Here is a 14,887-nt window from a genome sequence, read left to right as displayed (position 1 = left end):
CAGGGTTTGAAATTCAGGAGCAGGCTGGACCTGGAGTGACAAGAGCTGCAAGTTTTGCTCAATCACTCCAACCTTCCAATTCATCCGTCCATCCATCAAAACATCCGTCCATCCATCCATCCATTCGCCAAACCATTGCAGGTACCCGCTCCTGCCCTATCAGCTACTCAACCACCTGTAACATCACAAGCAGCTGCAAAAGCAAAGGGCCTGATCTTGACCAATCAGCTAAACAGAAAAACGTGACACCACAACCATGTGCACAAGCCAGGGGCCTGATCCTGCCCTATCAGCCACATGCAAGATCAGAAGCACATGCACAAGGCAGGGGAACGGAATGGAATGGAATGGAATGGAACGGAACGGAATATTTTTCAGTTGGAATTGAGCTACAACAATCCTCTAGACCAACTGCTTGACCACTCCAGGGCTGACCAAAAGTTAAAGCATGTTAATAAGGGTGTTGTCCAAATGCCTCTTAAACACTGACAGGCTTGGGGCATCGACCACCTCTCCAGGAAGCCTGTTCCAGGGTTTGAACACCCTCTCGGTAAAGAAATGATTCCTCATGTCAAGTCTGAACCTCCCCTGGCGCAGCTTTGACCCATTCCCAGGTGTCCTGCCCCTGGATCCCAGGGGCACCTCCCTCTCCATGTCCCTCCTCAGGAAGCTGTAGAGCGCAATGCGGTTGCCCTCAGCCTCCTCCCCAAACAAGACAAACCCAGAGTCCTCCGCTGCTCCTCAGAGGACATGCCTTCCACCTTTGTTGCCCTCCTCTGGACACATTCGAGGACCTTCACATCCTTCTTAAATGGTGGGACCCAGAACTGCACACAATTTTCTTGGCTGCCTGGGCACACTGCTGCCTCCCGTTGAGCAGGACCCCCAGATCCCTTTCTGCAGGTCTGCTCTCCCGCCACTCCTCTCCCAGTTTATACTTGTGCCCAAAACCAAATTCCGTTTTATGAGGACAGCGTGTAGTTAGCCAGGGTCAACACCAAACCACGACTCCTTTCTGCACATAATAACTTAATACAAACTGACTGTACATGTTTATAGTGCAAAGTATTTTAGGAAGTCAAAGAGGCAGAAGCAGAGGGAAAAACAACTTGCGAAGATGAGAAAGTTCAACTCTACGGCCAGTGTTCTTTGCAGGCATTTTAGCTCCATTTCAATGTGTAGTCTTTGCCTAATTCAAGTTCAAGCCGGGTGATTTCCAGGACCTTTGAAAAACAAACAAAAACGCAGCAATGAGTAACTCTGCTCTGAAGATGTCTTGGTTTTCTGCAGCTCATAGAAGATGGCTGGTTCTTATTTCAGATTACTTCTCTTCACTATCTTAATTCATCTTTTTGGCTATATCTATTATATGATAATATTATTATATTTATTTTATTTTATTTTACAGTAATTATATTGTATTAAATTACATTGTATTACATTATATTCTGCTATGCTGTTACTATAGATTTTACATAATATTTTTCTATATTATATATTCCTGTCATATAATAATTATAAATTTTAATATATTAATACATTATCTTTTGCCTTCCCACTGAAAAGCAGAAATAAATGAGACTCAACAGAACACTGAGTTCTGTAGAAAGGGTGGTAAATTAAATTAAACATCGACTGATTTTTAGCTTGGGGGGATGTCACTGAACAAGTGCAACCATGACTTGTGATGAGACTTCATTAATTCTGTAGGAAAAAAAAAAAATGTTGCAAAAGTACCCTGAGTTCTTACTTTTTAGATGTCAGTGTTTTTACTGCAATAAAGTAGTATATTTTAGAAGTTATATTACAGCCAAGAGGTGAACCTCCAAGCATTTAAGATCACATAACTAATAGCAACGACAGGATTTGCCTGTAAACCATCGACTTACCTGGTTTTGGCTGTTGTAAGACGCAACATGAGGAGATCGGATCGCTTCACCGTTCTGCGATACCGTCACCTCCTGGACGGTTGAGGTCACCCCCAAAATTTTAATTCGAGTAAACTTCAAATTATTCGGATCGGCATAACCACGGTGCAAAACCTTTATCTCTAAAATATTCTGAAGGAAGAGGAAAAAGCAAGTTAGTGATTTATCCTTGGGCAGTTACTTTTCAGGATATGCTTTTATCAGCCCACCTGAGGCTTACAATTTTCCACTCTTCTTCAATTTAAAAAAAAAAAAAACAGAAATAACCGCTTTAATTACGCTTTTCCTTACCAGCTTTCTGTAAGAGCAGGACAATGGGCGATTACTATGTAATCTTACAACTGCAAATAGCAGAAAAACCCTTTTCTCCCTTAGCAGTTTACGTCCAATTCCTTGAGAAAGTCAAAAGAAATGAGAAATCGGAGCACTGAGGACAAAACAACAACATTTTGGCCACCTGGAAAACTAATGAAACAACACACCTTTTTTTTTTTTATTACCATATAAAAAGCATTTCTTTTAAACCCATAGTCCGTATAATCACCGTCTAATTTAATTCCAGCTATTCAACGGCTTAAAACAAAAAGTTTAAAGCTGACACGCTGGCAATGCCAATCATTATAACAAGCACCACTAATCGCTGACTTTCTTACACAGCAACTGCTCCACGGTCGAGCTTCTGTGTTGAAGAATAATGATAAAAATTAAGAACAACGATAAAAAAGAGTCACAAACGGAGTCAATAACTCCACACCAGCCTCTGTTCAAAGGTTCTGCTGCAACCTTTAAACAATTAACAGCTCTTAACGAAAACTAAACCATTTTTGCCCAACTAGATTTTCTCTGCTTTTCCCTCGGGCTCCTAACGTGGAGATTTGATAATGGCAGCGGAAAATACCATCCTCTAGTGCAGTGGAGCGCAAAACAAATCCACTGGGGTGTGGGAAGAAAATGGTTTTGTACTATTAATAAATAAAAGTTAAAATATTTTTATCGTAGCATCTATTTCACCTTTACCCACCTTTTTAAATTTCTGTCTCTGTGTATGCTTTGTGATGCACATAACAGTAGGTAGCACAATTGTTTTCTATACCTAGATATGTATATAATTTATAAATAAAGATGCGTATGTTGGGGGGAGGCGCTCAAAAACTCTTACTGCTGGGGAAGCGTAGTCAAAATCTTTGGCGATCGCTGCCCCTACCTTTCTAAACCATTTGAAAGCACTTTCCTGGCTCTAACTGTGACTGTATTCCAGATGGGGTAGATTTTGTGTACAGTCACTTCTTTCTAGTCTGTCCAAGTACATTTGTGTCCTACGTGGATATCTACGCTTAACTGCAAGGCTGTAAAATACGCACGGGCTGCTTGCCTGAAATGTATTCATTTACATGGGAACGATGAGCAAAAATCATGCGGAACACACCGCTGGCAAAATATTGGCCTTATTGCCTTTCTGTGTTGATACACGCTTTCGTTTTCTACAAATCCTTTTTGAAAAAAACTGGCGTTTTTCAGAATGACGAGAAATTATAACGGCAGGAATATACAAGAAACGCAGCGATAAGCTAAACTAGATACCCTCTGAAGCCAGCTTAAATTCGTTCTCAATACAACTTAACTATATTCACGGCATTATAGCGCAGCCCGGACACAAAACACTCCTAAATTCCTTCATATATATATTTACTTGCCCCCATTTATTGCAAAATTCGTTTTTCCATCTGGGGTGTGATGTTGCCTGTATTACTTTTTTTTTTTTTAAATTAACAGGGAGAGACCTGCAACGGTTTTCACAACGCTGGCTAAGAGCTGGTCCATCACAAAGGGTTAGTAGCATGTGGGGATATCGAAACATTAAAAAAAATGCCAAATTAAAATACCTTAGTTAACATACAACAATAATCACCCCGGGTACTCAAAACCAGCGAGGTACCGTGACATACCCGATTAGCAGTAAATGAGGTCAGCAGATATACACGCTCTTCATACGCATCTGTTAAGAAGAAAGAATGAAGTAAAATGTATTTGCTGGTCACCTTTTCTTTTTTTAAGTTAAATAGAAGAATTGTGCTGCGTGTAGTATAGCTCGTGCGGACTTCCTGCAATGTGTTGGTATGTTAAAAAAAAGATAAATCACAATTTTGTGCATTCCTTGTGATTATCTCAGGGGACAGCTTAGCGTTATTACAAGGATAATACACTGCAGGCGTAAAGGATAAGAGACTGCTAGATACGTCTTATCTGAAGACCATTTGAATTTATTAATATCGAGGAAATTAGTTAAAGCTTCCCACTTCACCTGTGGTTAGGTTCCCCACAGGTTTGAGAACAAATCCTTATTCTATACCTTGTCCTAGGCCCAGGGCACAGCTGAATTCATGCAAAATATATATTCTCTAAATAACAACATTAGGTTACTACTGTGCCAGCATTCTACATTTTAGCGGTGTTACTGTTTTACATTTTACTGTAATTTTAGTTTAATTAGTTAAGTGTAACCGGTTTACTGTAATTTTTTTTCTCTCTGGTTTGTGCTCCTGCTTCCTACGCCGTGTTGCACAACTACGGACTAATCCTGAAATACAACATTAACTGTTCGTGTCAGCTATGCGCTGAGCTAGAGAGAGGCGACGTTTATGCATTGTAGACTCTGAATTAGTTAATTTAGCGTGGAAACAAGAAACTTTGTACTTACCAATGCGCACCCCGTCATCCCAGTAAAGCTGACCTGCTGCAAGCTGACTGTCATTCAAAGCAACGGTGAGCGCCAACGGGTTTCTTCGGCTATGGAAGAAAAGAATATTTGTCTGGGGTAATTGCATTTTATCTTTCTCAACATAGGTAATACAATATCACTTCCATTACGGACATTGTACACAACTTAACTGAGCTCTGTTACCAGCCTTCCCCGATCCATAGCGTTACCGTTAAAGGAGGAAACCAAAAAAGGAGAAAAACCTGCCATGAAGTTGACGTGCTGCCATACTTCCTGATTCTCTCAGGACTGCTCATGTTTATACCAAATGGGAAATGCTTCCGAGCACAGTGTACATTAAACCAGAAAATTGGGCTTTTCCCAGGTTGAAAATAAGGAGTCCAGACAAATGCAGGTGCCGTGTCACTAATAGGCCATTTATTTGCCAGGCCACTAATTAAATATCGCCCCTAAAAAGCAAAAAAATGTTACATTAAATTGTAGTCATACCTGTAAAATGTAGTATTAGCAGGGCTTTGCTGAGGGAGGATGTAGCCGCCTCGGATATGGAGGTTGATATGTTCCAAAGGAGATGGTAAATTTCTGAATTGTCCCCTAAAGCCAAGGTACTCACCCTATTCATGATTAAAAAAAAAACACCACCAAATAAAACTTGGTCTCTGTTGAATTTTCCATTTTAAGCTTTTTTTTAGAATGAAAGTTTATAAATACATAAATACTAAGAAAGTTGTCAGTGCCAATCCTTCTTTAGTGCAGAACTACGTGTTTTCAAGATTACAATCTGAAATTCTGCATATATAAACCCATTACACAACACTTGATAAACGGAGTGACTTTTAAAGCCTGAGGCCGTAAAAATTGTTTAAAACTTTTGTCTTCCTCCACACCATCATTCCTAGAAAAGAAGTTCTATGCATCCTTGAAGGGGTTCAAAAAAAGCAAACATGGAAGCGCTTCAGTTACAGCTGTTATTCCACCTTTTTACTGGTCATGTTGAACAGGATTACATTACCACAAAGTGATTAGCAAACAAATTAGCCAAGATGTAATTTTTTACATCGCTAAAAACTCCTACTGGACACGTGTTGGTAAAACAGAGGTGGTGGAGTCACACTCCACCCCAGCACGCCGTACACCTGTTACGGTGGATACTATGGAAATTTTCCTGATCATTTCCATAGTAGGAAAAATAAATATACTAGAGTTTTTAAAATTACTCACTGTGTGGTAATCATACCAGCGGGCATTCGGCAGGTAAGCCTTCACCGCTACAGCACCCTGGAACGACACACTTTTGGTTTAGGTCTATTAAAGCCAGAAAGTACAGTTTAGTTCAAATCTCTTCCAATGTTTTCATCCGTTTCTAGTATTTTCTCATTTCTTCCCCAACTTTTCTGATACTTCTATTTCTGCTATTTCACCTGGTCCAGCGCGGGGCTGACGAGCAGTGCCGGTCCCCACAGAAATTGCCTGTGTATTTCCCATGTCGTTTTGTCTCTCACAAACCTGCAAAGTAACAAAAGAGCGGCCAAACCCTCAGGGTCAACCTTTCCCAAAGTGTTTCCTTGTTGAAGCCTTTTTTTCTCAGTAAAACTACCATTTCCTCAGCCGCGAGCATGCTACCACTAGTAACAGGTAACATTATTACCTATCTATTCATAATAGATAATAAGGGTCAAAAATTAATCCCTTTTTTTTACAAATGTATCACTTAGTCCTTGTCAAGAGTGTATTAAGATCCTAAAGTGAAAATCTTCAGGGCAATGCCACCTATTACTTAATTTTCACGTCTGCTGTTGCTTCACGTTTGCTGGCCTATACCTACGCACGCACTAGAATTTTTATTTAGGCTATTTAGATCACAAAACTTAAAAAAAAAAAAACACTTTTGCTTGCTATCAGCAACAGCAAAATTAAGTAGTGGCCCAATTACTTTCTGATTTGCGCTGCTTATTTTTTGACAGGCGCTTTGTCAGGATCAAGTCTCAGATTACTCAAAAAGACGCCGGGATGACACGCTGACAAGTCAGTGGGGTTTAGTGGAAGACAAGCATTTTTAGATATTAGGCTTCACCTTTAACATTAAGGCATTGATCAGCCTTTGGCACGTATCGCCCCTTCTGACCAGGTACCAATGAAGGCTCACGTCTCTAAAAACATGTCTTTTTTTAAAAACAAAAAAACCAACCTGCTATAAACCCCCCCTCTTTTTTTTTTTTTTTTTTTTTTTTTTTTTAAAAACTGCCATATCTGTTTGGCCAAAATAAGTCACCGTGCCCTGCAAACGTCTCAAAACGGGCGTCAAACCCCCTATTTTCTCCCCCCTTTTCTGTTTCTCTGCTTAAAGGTTTTGCCCAGCTGTTTCTGCGGCACGTGCTCTCTGATTCTGCGTATATCCAGCACCAGGCAGAAGGTATTTGCTGAATACCACTAGGGATGATGAGAATGAGCTTCAAAATCGATATATGAATTATGTTTCTAGATAAGACAAAAAAGTCGGCACCGTGGGGAACGGAGCCCTTGAGGCATCACAGCGAGCCGATGCTCAGTGTGCGTATTCTCCATCCCTCGCCGGTTTTAAGAGAAAAATTGCTGTAACAGGGAAAAACCTTTCTAGGAGGCCGACGGAAACCCCAGGGACTTCAGTAGGAATTCATTATGAACGGGGAAGGAAGGACCCCACTTACTCGTGGAGCAGAGGGCGGACGACGGTGCTGCCGTGAGCGTTGGCTTCGTGCATTAACGTGTACAAATAAGGTAAGAGGGTGTATCTTATATTTAGCACTTTCCTGGAAATGTCTTCAAATGTGGAATTCCAGGCAACAGGATCTTGCCTCTAAACAAGAGAGAAGAGTCTTTTGTTATTCAGATGGGATTGTTTTGTTTGGAAGAGACGGGGAATAAAACAGAATCTGCTCATATTTACAACGGACCTCACCTTCAGCATCTTTTCTTTCATCTTATTGCCCCTAAGACCGTGTAATGTAGTGGCAGTAACTGTCAAACATGCCTCAAAATCGACATAGCGAAGCATAGCTGAGGAGATCTGGGTGGAGCCTTGCAAGTTCCTTGCTCTCCTCTAATTTAGAGTACCTTTATTTAGTTCTCTGTTCTTTAAGGGAGGACAAATAGCTCTGCTCCGCTCGACCTAAAGCTCTCACGAGGAGAAACATGCTGTTTCCCTTATTGCCATTTTTCCAGTTCTCTCGTTTTACAGCTCCCTATAGTACAGTCTCCTGCATTTAGACAGTTCTTTTCATTTATTCTGAAAAGAAAGACAGTATTCTATGGAAGCGGGCAAAGTACAGGAATTTCAGACACTCGGGAATCTCATTCCACTGGTCCCTTTTCTGATTTGCTGGGAAATGAAGAATAATTAGGGATGACACCGGCAAGGTCCGTTTTGCCCCTTTAAATGGGCTTAGCCATAAAAGTAATTATGGTCGTCTCCAAAGTGTGGTATGTTTAAATGAAAATGGCCTGCGTGTAAAAAAATAACTATTTTAGTCTTGTAGAGTTGGTATGTTTAAGTAGAATTGGACCACATGAAAAATAATGATTTTCTTCTTGCAGATGTGGTGCGTTTACGTAAAAATGGCATAGATGGGGAATAAAAAAAATGTAGGAAATGGGGAAAAGGTGGGAAATAAAAAACCTCAGTCGAAACAAACATGGAAGGCGCCCACCTTGGCTCCCTTCCCGTTGTGATTCCTCGAGTACGGGTAAAAGGCACCCAGCTCCATCCATCGAGCACACAGCTCGTACTCCGAGTCTCCGAAGAAGCCGCAGATATCTGCTCCTGTCTGAAAATTTAAAAAAAAAAAAACCAACCCAAACAACCCACATCCGATGGCGATACTCTGCGTTTTTGTTAATAAAGATAATTGAAATAGACGGCGATAAGTCGGGAGCGGACAGAAGAGGGCTTTAAACTAGAGGTGCCAGGGGAGGGGAACCTCAATCCATCCCACTCCTACCAGTTGGATGCCAGGGCCAGCAAGGGACACCCAGGGCCTGGAGAAGGGACACAGCTCAGCAGGGGAGCGCCTGAAGAGCAGCACCAAGGAACTGCAGCCAGTGAGACAGCGTCATCAGGGGCCCGGCTTCAATGCCTCTGTGCAAACGTAGCACGGGGAATAAACAAGGGCAGTTAGAGACGCGCGCACGCCGGCAGGGCTACGACCTTGTTGGCATCACGGAGACGTAGTGGGATGGATCCTGTGCCTGGAGTGTTGGCATGGAGGGATACAGGCTCTTTAGGAAGGACAGGCAGGGGAGATGAGGAGGGGGTGTCGCCCTCTATGTCAATGACCAGCTGGAGTGCATGGAGCTCTGCCTGGGGATGGATGAGGAGCTGACCGAGAGCTCGTGGGTCAGAATTAAAGGGAAGGAAGGGACAGGTGACATTACGGTGGGGGTCTGCTACAGGCCACCCGACCAGGAAGACCGAGTGGATGAGGCCCTCTACAGACAGATAGGAGCTGCCTTACGCTCACAAGCCCTGGTCCTCGTGCGGGACTTCAACCACCCCGACATCTGTTGCAGGGACAACACGGCAGGGCATAAGCAATCCGGGAGTTCCTGGAGCGCGTCCATGACAACTTCCTTCTCCAAGTGGTAGAGGAGCCAAGGAGGAGAGGTGCTCTGCTGGACCTTGTTCTCACCAACAAGGAGGGGCTGGTGGGGAACGTGAAGCTCGAGGGCAGCCTGGGCTGCAGTGACCATGAAATGGCGGAGTTCAAGAGCCTCAGGGCACCGAAGAGGGCGCACAGCAAGCTCACTACCCGGGACTTCAGCAGAGCAGACTTTGGCCTCTTCAGGGATCTGCTTGGTAGAGTGCCATGGGACAAAGCCCTGGAGGGAAGAGGGGCCCAAGAAAGCTGGGCGATATTCAAGGATCGCCTCCTTCAAGCTCAGGAGCGATGCATCCCAGCAAAGAGGAAGCCAGGCAAAAACGCCAGGAGGCCTGCGTGGATGAACAAGGAGCTCCTGGACAAACTCAAACACAAAAAGGAAGCCTGCAGAGGGTGGAAGCAAGGACAGGGAGCCTGGGAGGAATAGAGAGAAATTGTCCGAGCAGCCAGGGACCAGGTTAGGAAAGCTAAAGCCCTGAGAGAATTAAATCTGGCCGGGGACGGCAAGGGCAACAAGAAAAGGTTCTATAGATATGTCAGGGACAGAAGGAAGACGAGGGAAAATGTGGGCCCTCTCCGGAAGGAAACGGGAGACCTGGTTACCCAGGATACGGAGAAGGCGGAGGTACTCAATGACTTTTTTGCCTCGGTCTCCACCGGCAAGTGCTCGAGCCTCACCGCCCAAGCCACAGAAGGCAAAGGCAGGGACTGGGAGAATGAAGAGCTGCCCACTGTGGGAGAACATCAGGTTCGAGACCATCTAGGGACCTGAAGGTGCACAAGTCCATGGGACCCGATGAGATCCATCTGCGGGTCCTGAAGGAACTGGCGGATGAAGTTGCTAAGCCACTATCCATCGTATTTGAGAAGCCGGGGCAGTCCGGGGAAGTTCCCGCTGACTGGATAACGGGAAACATCACCCCCATTTTTAAAAAGGGGAAAAAGGAAGGCCCGGGGAACTACAGGCCAGTCAGCCTCACCTCTGTGCCTGGGAAGATCATGGAACAGATCCTCCTGGAAGCTATGCTAAGGCACATGGAGGGCAGGGAGGTGATTCGAGACAGCCAGCATTGTTCAGCCTAGAGAAGAGAAGGCTTCGGGGAAACCTTATTGCAGCCTGTCAGTACTTCAAGGGGGCTTATGAAAAAGATGGCGGCAAACTTTTCAGCAGGGCCTGTTGCGACAGGACAAGGGGGAACGGCTTGAAACTAAAGGGGGGGAGATACAGACTAGATAGAAGGAAGACATTCCACCACCCTCCGGGTCGTGAAACACCGGCACAGGTTGCCCAGAGAGGTGGTGGATGCCCCATCCCTGGAAACATTCCAGGTCAGGTTGGGCGGGGCTCTGAGCGACCTGATCTAGTTGAAGATGTCCCTGCCCGCGGCAGGGGGGTTGGACTAGACGACCTTTAGAGGTCCCTTCCAACCCAAACCATTCGGTGATTCTATGGGCCTGACTGCAGCATACACAAAACTCCACCGGTAGCTACCTTGGAGGAATCTAGAACCCAAGAGTTCTACTCCCTCCTGAGGTGGCCAAAAAGACAGGCCAGGAAGCCTGGCAGGAAGCCTGAGCCACTACTAACCATGGTCCTTCTTGCAACAGGAGAGAAACTTTTCAGGTAGGTACCTTCTAGGAGTCCCAGGCTGCTACCTGGGAACGCAGTTTCTGTGTAAATTTTAAAATAGCTCCAGCAACTGCCTGGCAAGTCAAGTGGGCTGTCACCTGGGATGAGATTTTCACTCCGGGGGGACAGCCGCACTGGGGATCTACCAGGGAGAAATCCTCAGCTGCTTCCCAGGAGCGAGGCGACTCGCACGCAGACGCAAATCTACTTGGGTCCCCCTTTGCGCAGAGTCCCTCTGAAACGGAGCTAACTATACGCCACCGAAAACCAACTTGGGCAGCGGGCCCTGCAGCCCCCCAGTCAGCGACCTGCCATCAGAGCTCCCACAATCACAGCCTGCCAGTGGAGGCAACGACAACTGGGCAGCGACTCTGCACCGGGGGTAGGTCTCTGCGCAGAGAAACCAGGCCGGGCACCACTAGAAATACTTTGCGGCCGCGGAGGCTGAGCGCTTCGCCCACGAGGACACAAAACCACCGGAGGAACCACCACGGACGAGCTCCCTCCCGGTGCACAGGCGGGATGTCAGCTCCTTCCCGGATGAGGCAAACCGACCTGCGCTGCTGCTACCTCGCAGCGGTCCCAGACAGCCGCCTGGCCTGGGGGGGTCCTTCCACCAGATGCAAACCACCTTCGCTTTCCGCCCAGCCGGAGTCCCAGGTGGCTGCATGCAGTTGGAGCTTCCTCCTGGAGGAGGCACGCTACCTGGGGTCTCGACAGGGCAGGGCTCCCGGGCTGCCACCCCGGACACGTGCGCCTTTCAGATGAGGGCCGCCAAAGCCGCCCCGTACCTGGGGGGAGTCCCAGGCGGGTCCCAGAGCAGACACCTCCCGCCCCAAACGGGCGAACTAGCTCAGGCAGGTACCTGGCAGCTGCCTCGGGCGGCTCCCAGCAGCGGAAGAGCCCCTCGGCTCCCGTCGCGGCCTGAGGCTGAGCCGAGGGCGCCGAGCCCGGACGCGCTTTGCTTCCTCACCTCCCCCCGCCGCAGACATCGTGACGGCACCGGGCGCCTCCCTCGCTGCTCCGCGTGGCGGGAGGTCCCGCGCTCCTTGGGGTGACACCGGCCGGGAAGCGCCAGGGCCTTCCTCCCCCCGGCTGCCCCGGGGACGCGGAGGGGCCCGGCAGAAGCCGCGGGGGCCGCACGGGCCCGGGCCGGACGGGCCGCAGCCGGGGGCGGGTCCCTCCCCTCAGGGCTTTCCCGCCTCTCTGCCGGCCTCCCGAGAGCGGCGCTGGGATTGGGCAGGGCACGCCCGGCTCCGATTGGCGGCGCTTCCCGCGGCGGCAGCCGATTGGCTGTCGCCGTGCCGGCCGGGGAAGGCTCTGGGCTGAAGTGGGGGAGCGTTCCAGGGGGAGGGGGCGGTTGTCATGGCGGCGGCCCGGCCCAGCCCCTGCCGCAGCCTGCGCTGTCAGGCGCTGAGGGCCCGCCCTCCGAGGCTGTCTTCAGTTTTGGGCCCCTCGCTACAAGAAGGACGTCGAGGTGCTGGAGCGCGTCCAGAGAAGGGCAACGGAGCTGGGGAAGGGTCTGGGGAACAAGCCTGCTGAGGAGCGGCTGAGGGAACTGGGCTTCTTTAGCCTGGAGAGAAGGAGGCTGAGGGGAGACCTCGTCGCTCTCTACAACCACCTGCAAGGAGGTTGTAGCGAGGGGGGGGTCGGTCTCTTCTCCCAGGTAACAAGCGACAGGATGAGAGGAAACGGCCTCGAGCTGCGCCAGGGGAGGTTTAGATTGGACATGGGGAAAAATTCCTTCACTGAAAGCGTTGTCAAGCACTAGAACAGGCTGCCCAGGGAAGTGGTTGAGTCCCCATCCCTGGAGGTATTTAAAAGACGTGTAGATGCGGCGCTGAGGGACATGGTTTAGCGGGCACGGTGGTGGTGGGTTGACGGTTCGACTCGATGATCTTAGAGGTCTTTTCCAACCTTAATGATTCTATGATTCTCACGCACAGCACTGCGAGTTTGCTCCGGGAAGCGTGAGGGAAATTCCCTTCCCAAACTATCCTATCAGCTGGTCTTTACGGCAGGAGAGCGCGTCAACGGTGTGACTGTCCATGTTAGTTCACAGCAGGGGCTGAGGTGCGATGAGGTACTGGAGCGTGGCCGCAGGCTCTGGTAGTGTTTGTGCTGAAGTAAAACGAACGAAAGGACAGCCCGGCCCTGGAAAGAAGGGCTGTGCTTTGTGGAAGCTTAGAGCTGTCCGAGAAGGATAAAGGGCAGCCCTGGATGATGCCACCAGTGACACTGAGACCCTGAAAATGAGGGGAGGGATCCTGAAAATGAGGCTTTGGGCGCTAAAAGTGAGACTTGTAAGCAGAAATTGTGGCTTCAAATGAAATATGAGGCTTTGGGCCCTAAAAATTGAGAATTGGACTCTAAAAGAAAAGAGGCGCAGAACCCTAAAAAGGAGGCCTTGGGCCCTAAAAATGAGACTTTGGACCCTCAGAATTTGGCGTCAGAAACAAAAAACAAGGATTTGGACAATCAAATGAGATTTTGGACTCTAAAAGACAAAGACCTGGGTCTTACAAATGAGGCGTTGGAGCCTCCAACTAAAGCTTTGGACCCTAAACCCGAGCCTTTGTTCCCCAGAAAGAGGGTTTAGACCCTACAAATCAGTATTTGGCCCCTCAAAATGAGGGTTTGGGCCTTCAAGATGGGGCTTTGGACCACATAAATGAGACTTTGGTAACTTAATATGAGAGTCTGGATCTAAAACCGAGGACTTGGACTTTGAAAATAAGAGTTGGGATTGTATAAATGAGGCTTTGCACAGCCAGTTGTGGCTTTGTAGCCTAAAAATGAGGCTTTGGACCGGGAAATTAGGTTTTGTGTCCTGTAGTAAGGATTTGAACCCTACATGTAGGGTGTATATATGTATATACACCCTAGAGACACATCTCACCCCCACACTGAGCTCCTGGTTCTGGGTAGGTCTCTCCATTTTGGCCCTTCAACAAGGTCTTCCAATTCCCAGCCTGGCACCCTCTTGCAAACCGGTGCAGAAAGATCTGCCCCTGCAAAGTGAAATTCAGCTTTGCAGACCCTCATCACTCGCTCGCGCCAGTGTCCTCAGGAACAACCTTTGCTCAAGGTCAGGGACTGCATCTTTAGGGCGGCATCAGGGTGGCCCCTTCCCCCCCGATGCTGGAGGGGGTCCTAAGCAGAAGCTTCCCGTAAGGACGGTTTGGTTCCTGGGTTGCATAGGATGGATTTGGGCAAGGAGGAAAATGCCAGGAAACAGCAGGGGACGCGAGTGCCACCGTGCTGGGACTGGAGGTGGACCTTCTGTCAGCGTGGGTGGCCCACGGGATGGCCAAACAGGGCACCTACCTGGAGGTAGAGGTAGAAAGTGGATATAAATTGGGTCATCTGGGAGATAAATAGGATAGTAGAGAGCCCTGGCTCTACCCCAGGTGGAAATAGAAAGTCCAGGCCAGCGGAGCTGGGCTCAGCCTTGCTCTCTTTCCTTCCCCGGTCCCTTATGGCCCTGGGCGTAAGCTTAGGTGGCCTCCGCTGCCCCTGCACGTACGTGCCCTCCATGCCTCCCCAGCTGCACTTGCATCCTCTCCTTTCCCCTCCAGGGATCTTCAGTTCTTCACAACATTGCTCCAAGTGCCTGGTTGCCCTCTCTTGCCCCCAAAACCACCTTCCTTTCCATAGCGGCCATGGAGAAGGTCCTTTGGATGGAAGAGGTCCCGAGGGAAGGTCCCTCAGATGGCCCCGCTCGGCTGATCTCAGAGCCAACCGTAAAAAACCCTTCTCCCCCGTTCCGGTTGCGAACAATTCAAAAAAAGTCAATGCCCTTTTGCAACTTCTCTGTGTTTTTATTCATCTCTTTTTCCCCGATCCCTCCAGGTGGGGCCTCTCCAGCCGAGGGAGCGCTGAGCTCGTCTTCAGCGCAAGGCATCGCCTCGAGCCACTTGCACCAAAACAGAGGTGTTCGTCGAGGGGTGCCTCGAGCGTGCGGGCCTCAGCGCTC

General features: G+C 48.1%; 1 protein-coding gene across 1 annotated transcript; it reads right to left on the bottom strand.

Moving 5' to 3' along the window:
• Positions 1-1,029: 1,029 nt before the first annotated feature.
• LOC143173379 (sucrase-isomaltase, intestinal-like) lies at positions 1,030-14,277 on the bottom strand. Its single transcript, XM_076363603.1, has 10 exons — positions 14,239-14,277; positions 8,334-8,450; positions 7,335-7,483; positions 6,069-6,153; positions 5,869-5,925; positions 5,137-5,261; positions 4,627-4,715; positions 3,875-3,924; positions 1,890-2,060; positions 1,030-1,223 (listed from the first exon to the last, which is right to left on the bottom strand). Exons 1-10 carry the CDS (start codon positions 14,275-14,277, stop codon positions 1,161-1,163), a joined length of 945 nt encoding a protein of 314 aa, XP_076219718.1. The 3' UTR covers positions 1,030-1,160.
• Positions 14,278-14,887: the final 610 nt, after the last annotated feature.

The sequence above is a fragment of the Aptenodytes patagonicus genome, unplaced genomic scaffold (assembly GCF_965638725.1).
Source record: "Aptenodytes patagonicus unplaced genomic scaffold, bAptPat1.pri.cur scaffold_71, whole genome shotgun sequence".
NCBI lineage: Eukaryota > Metazoa > Chordata > Aves > Sphenisciformes > Spheniscidae > Aptenodytes > Aptenodytes patagonicus.
This window is presented reverse-complemented; position numbering and strand designations above follow the sequence as displayed.

What these genes read in the sequence shown, in the direction of transcription:
- LOC143173379 (XM_076363603.1), bottom strand. Translation starts at nt 14,277, where the DNA reads ATGACCCAATTTATATCCACTTTCTACCTCTACCTCCAG. An exon ending in ACAACGGGAAGGGAGCCAAG is followed by an intron (nt 7,484 to 8,333) that starts GTGGGCGCCTTC and finishes TCTCTTGTTTAG; the next exon opens with AGGCAAGATCCTGTTGCCTG. An exon ending in TCAGCCCCGCGCTGGACCAG is followed by an intron (nt 5,926 to 6,068) that starts GTGAAATAGCAG and finishes GTGTCGTTCCAG; the next exon opens with GGTGCTGTAGCGGTGAAGGC.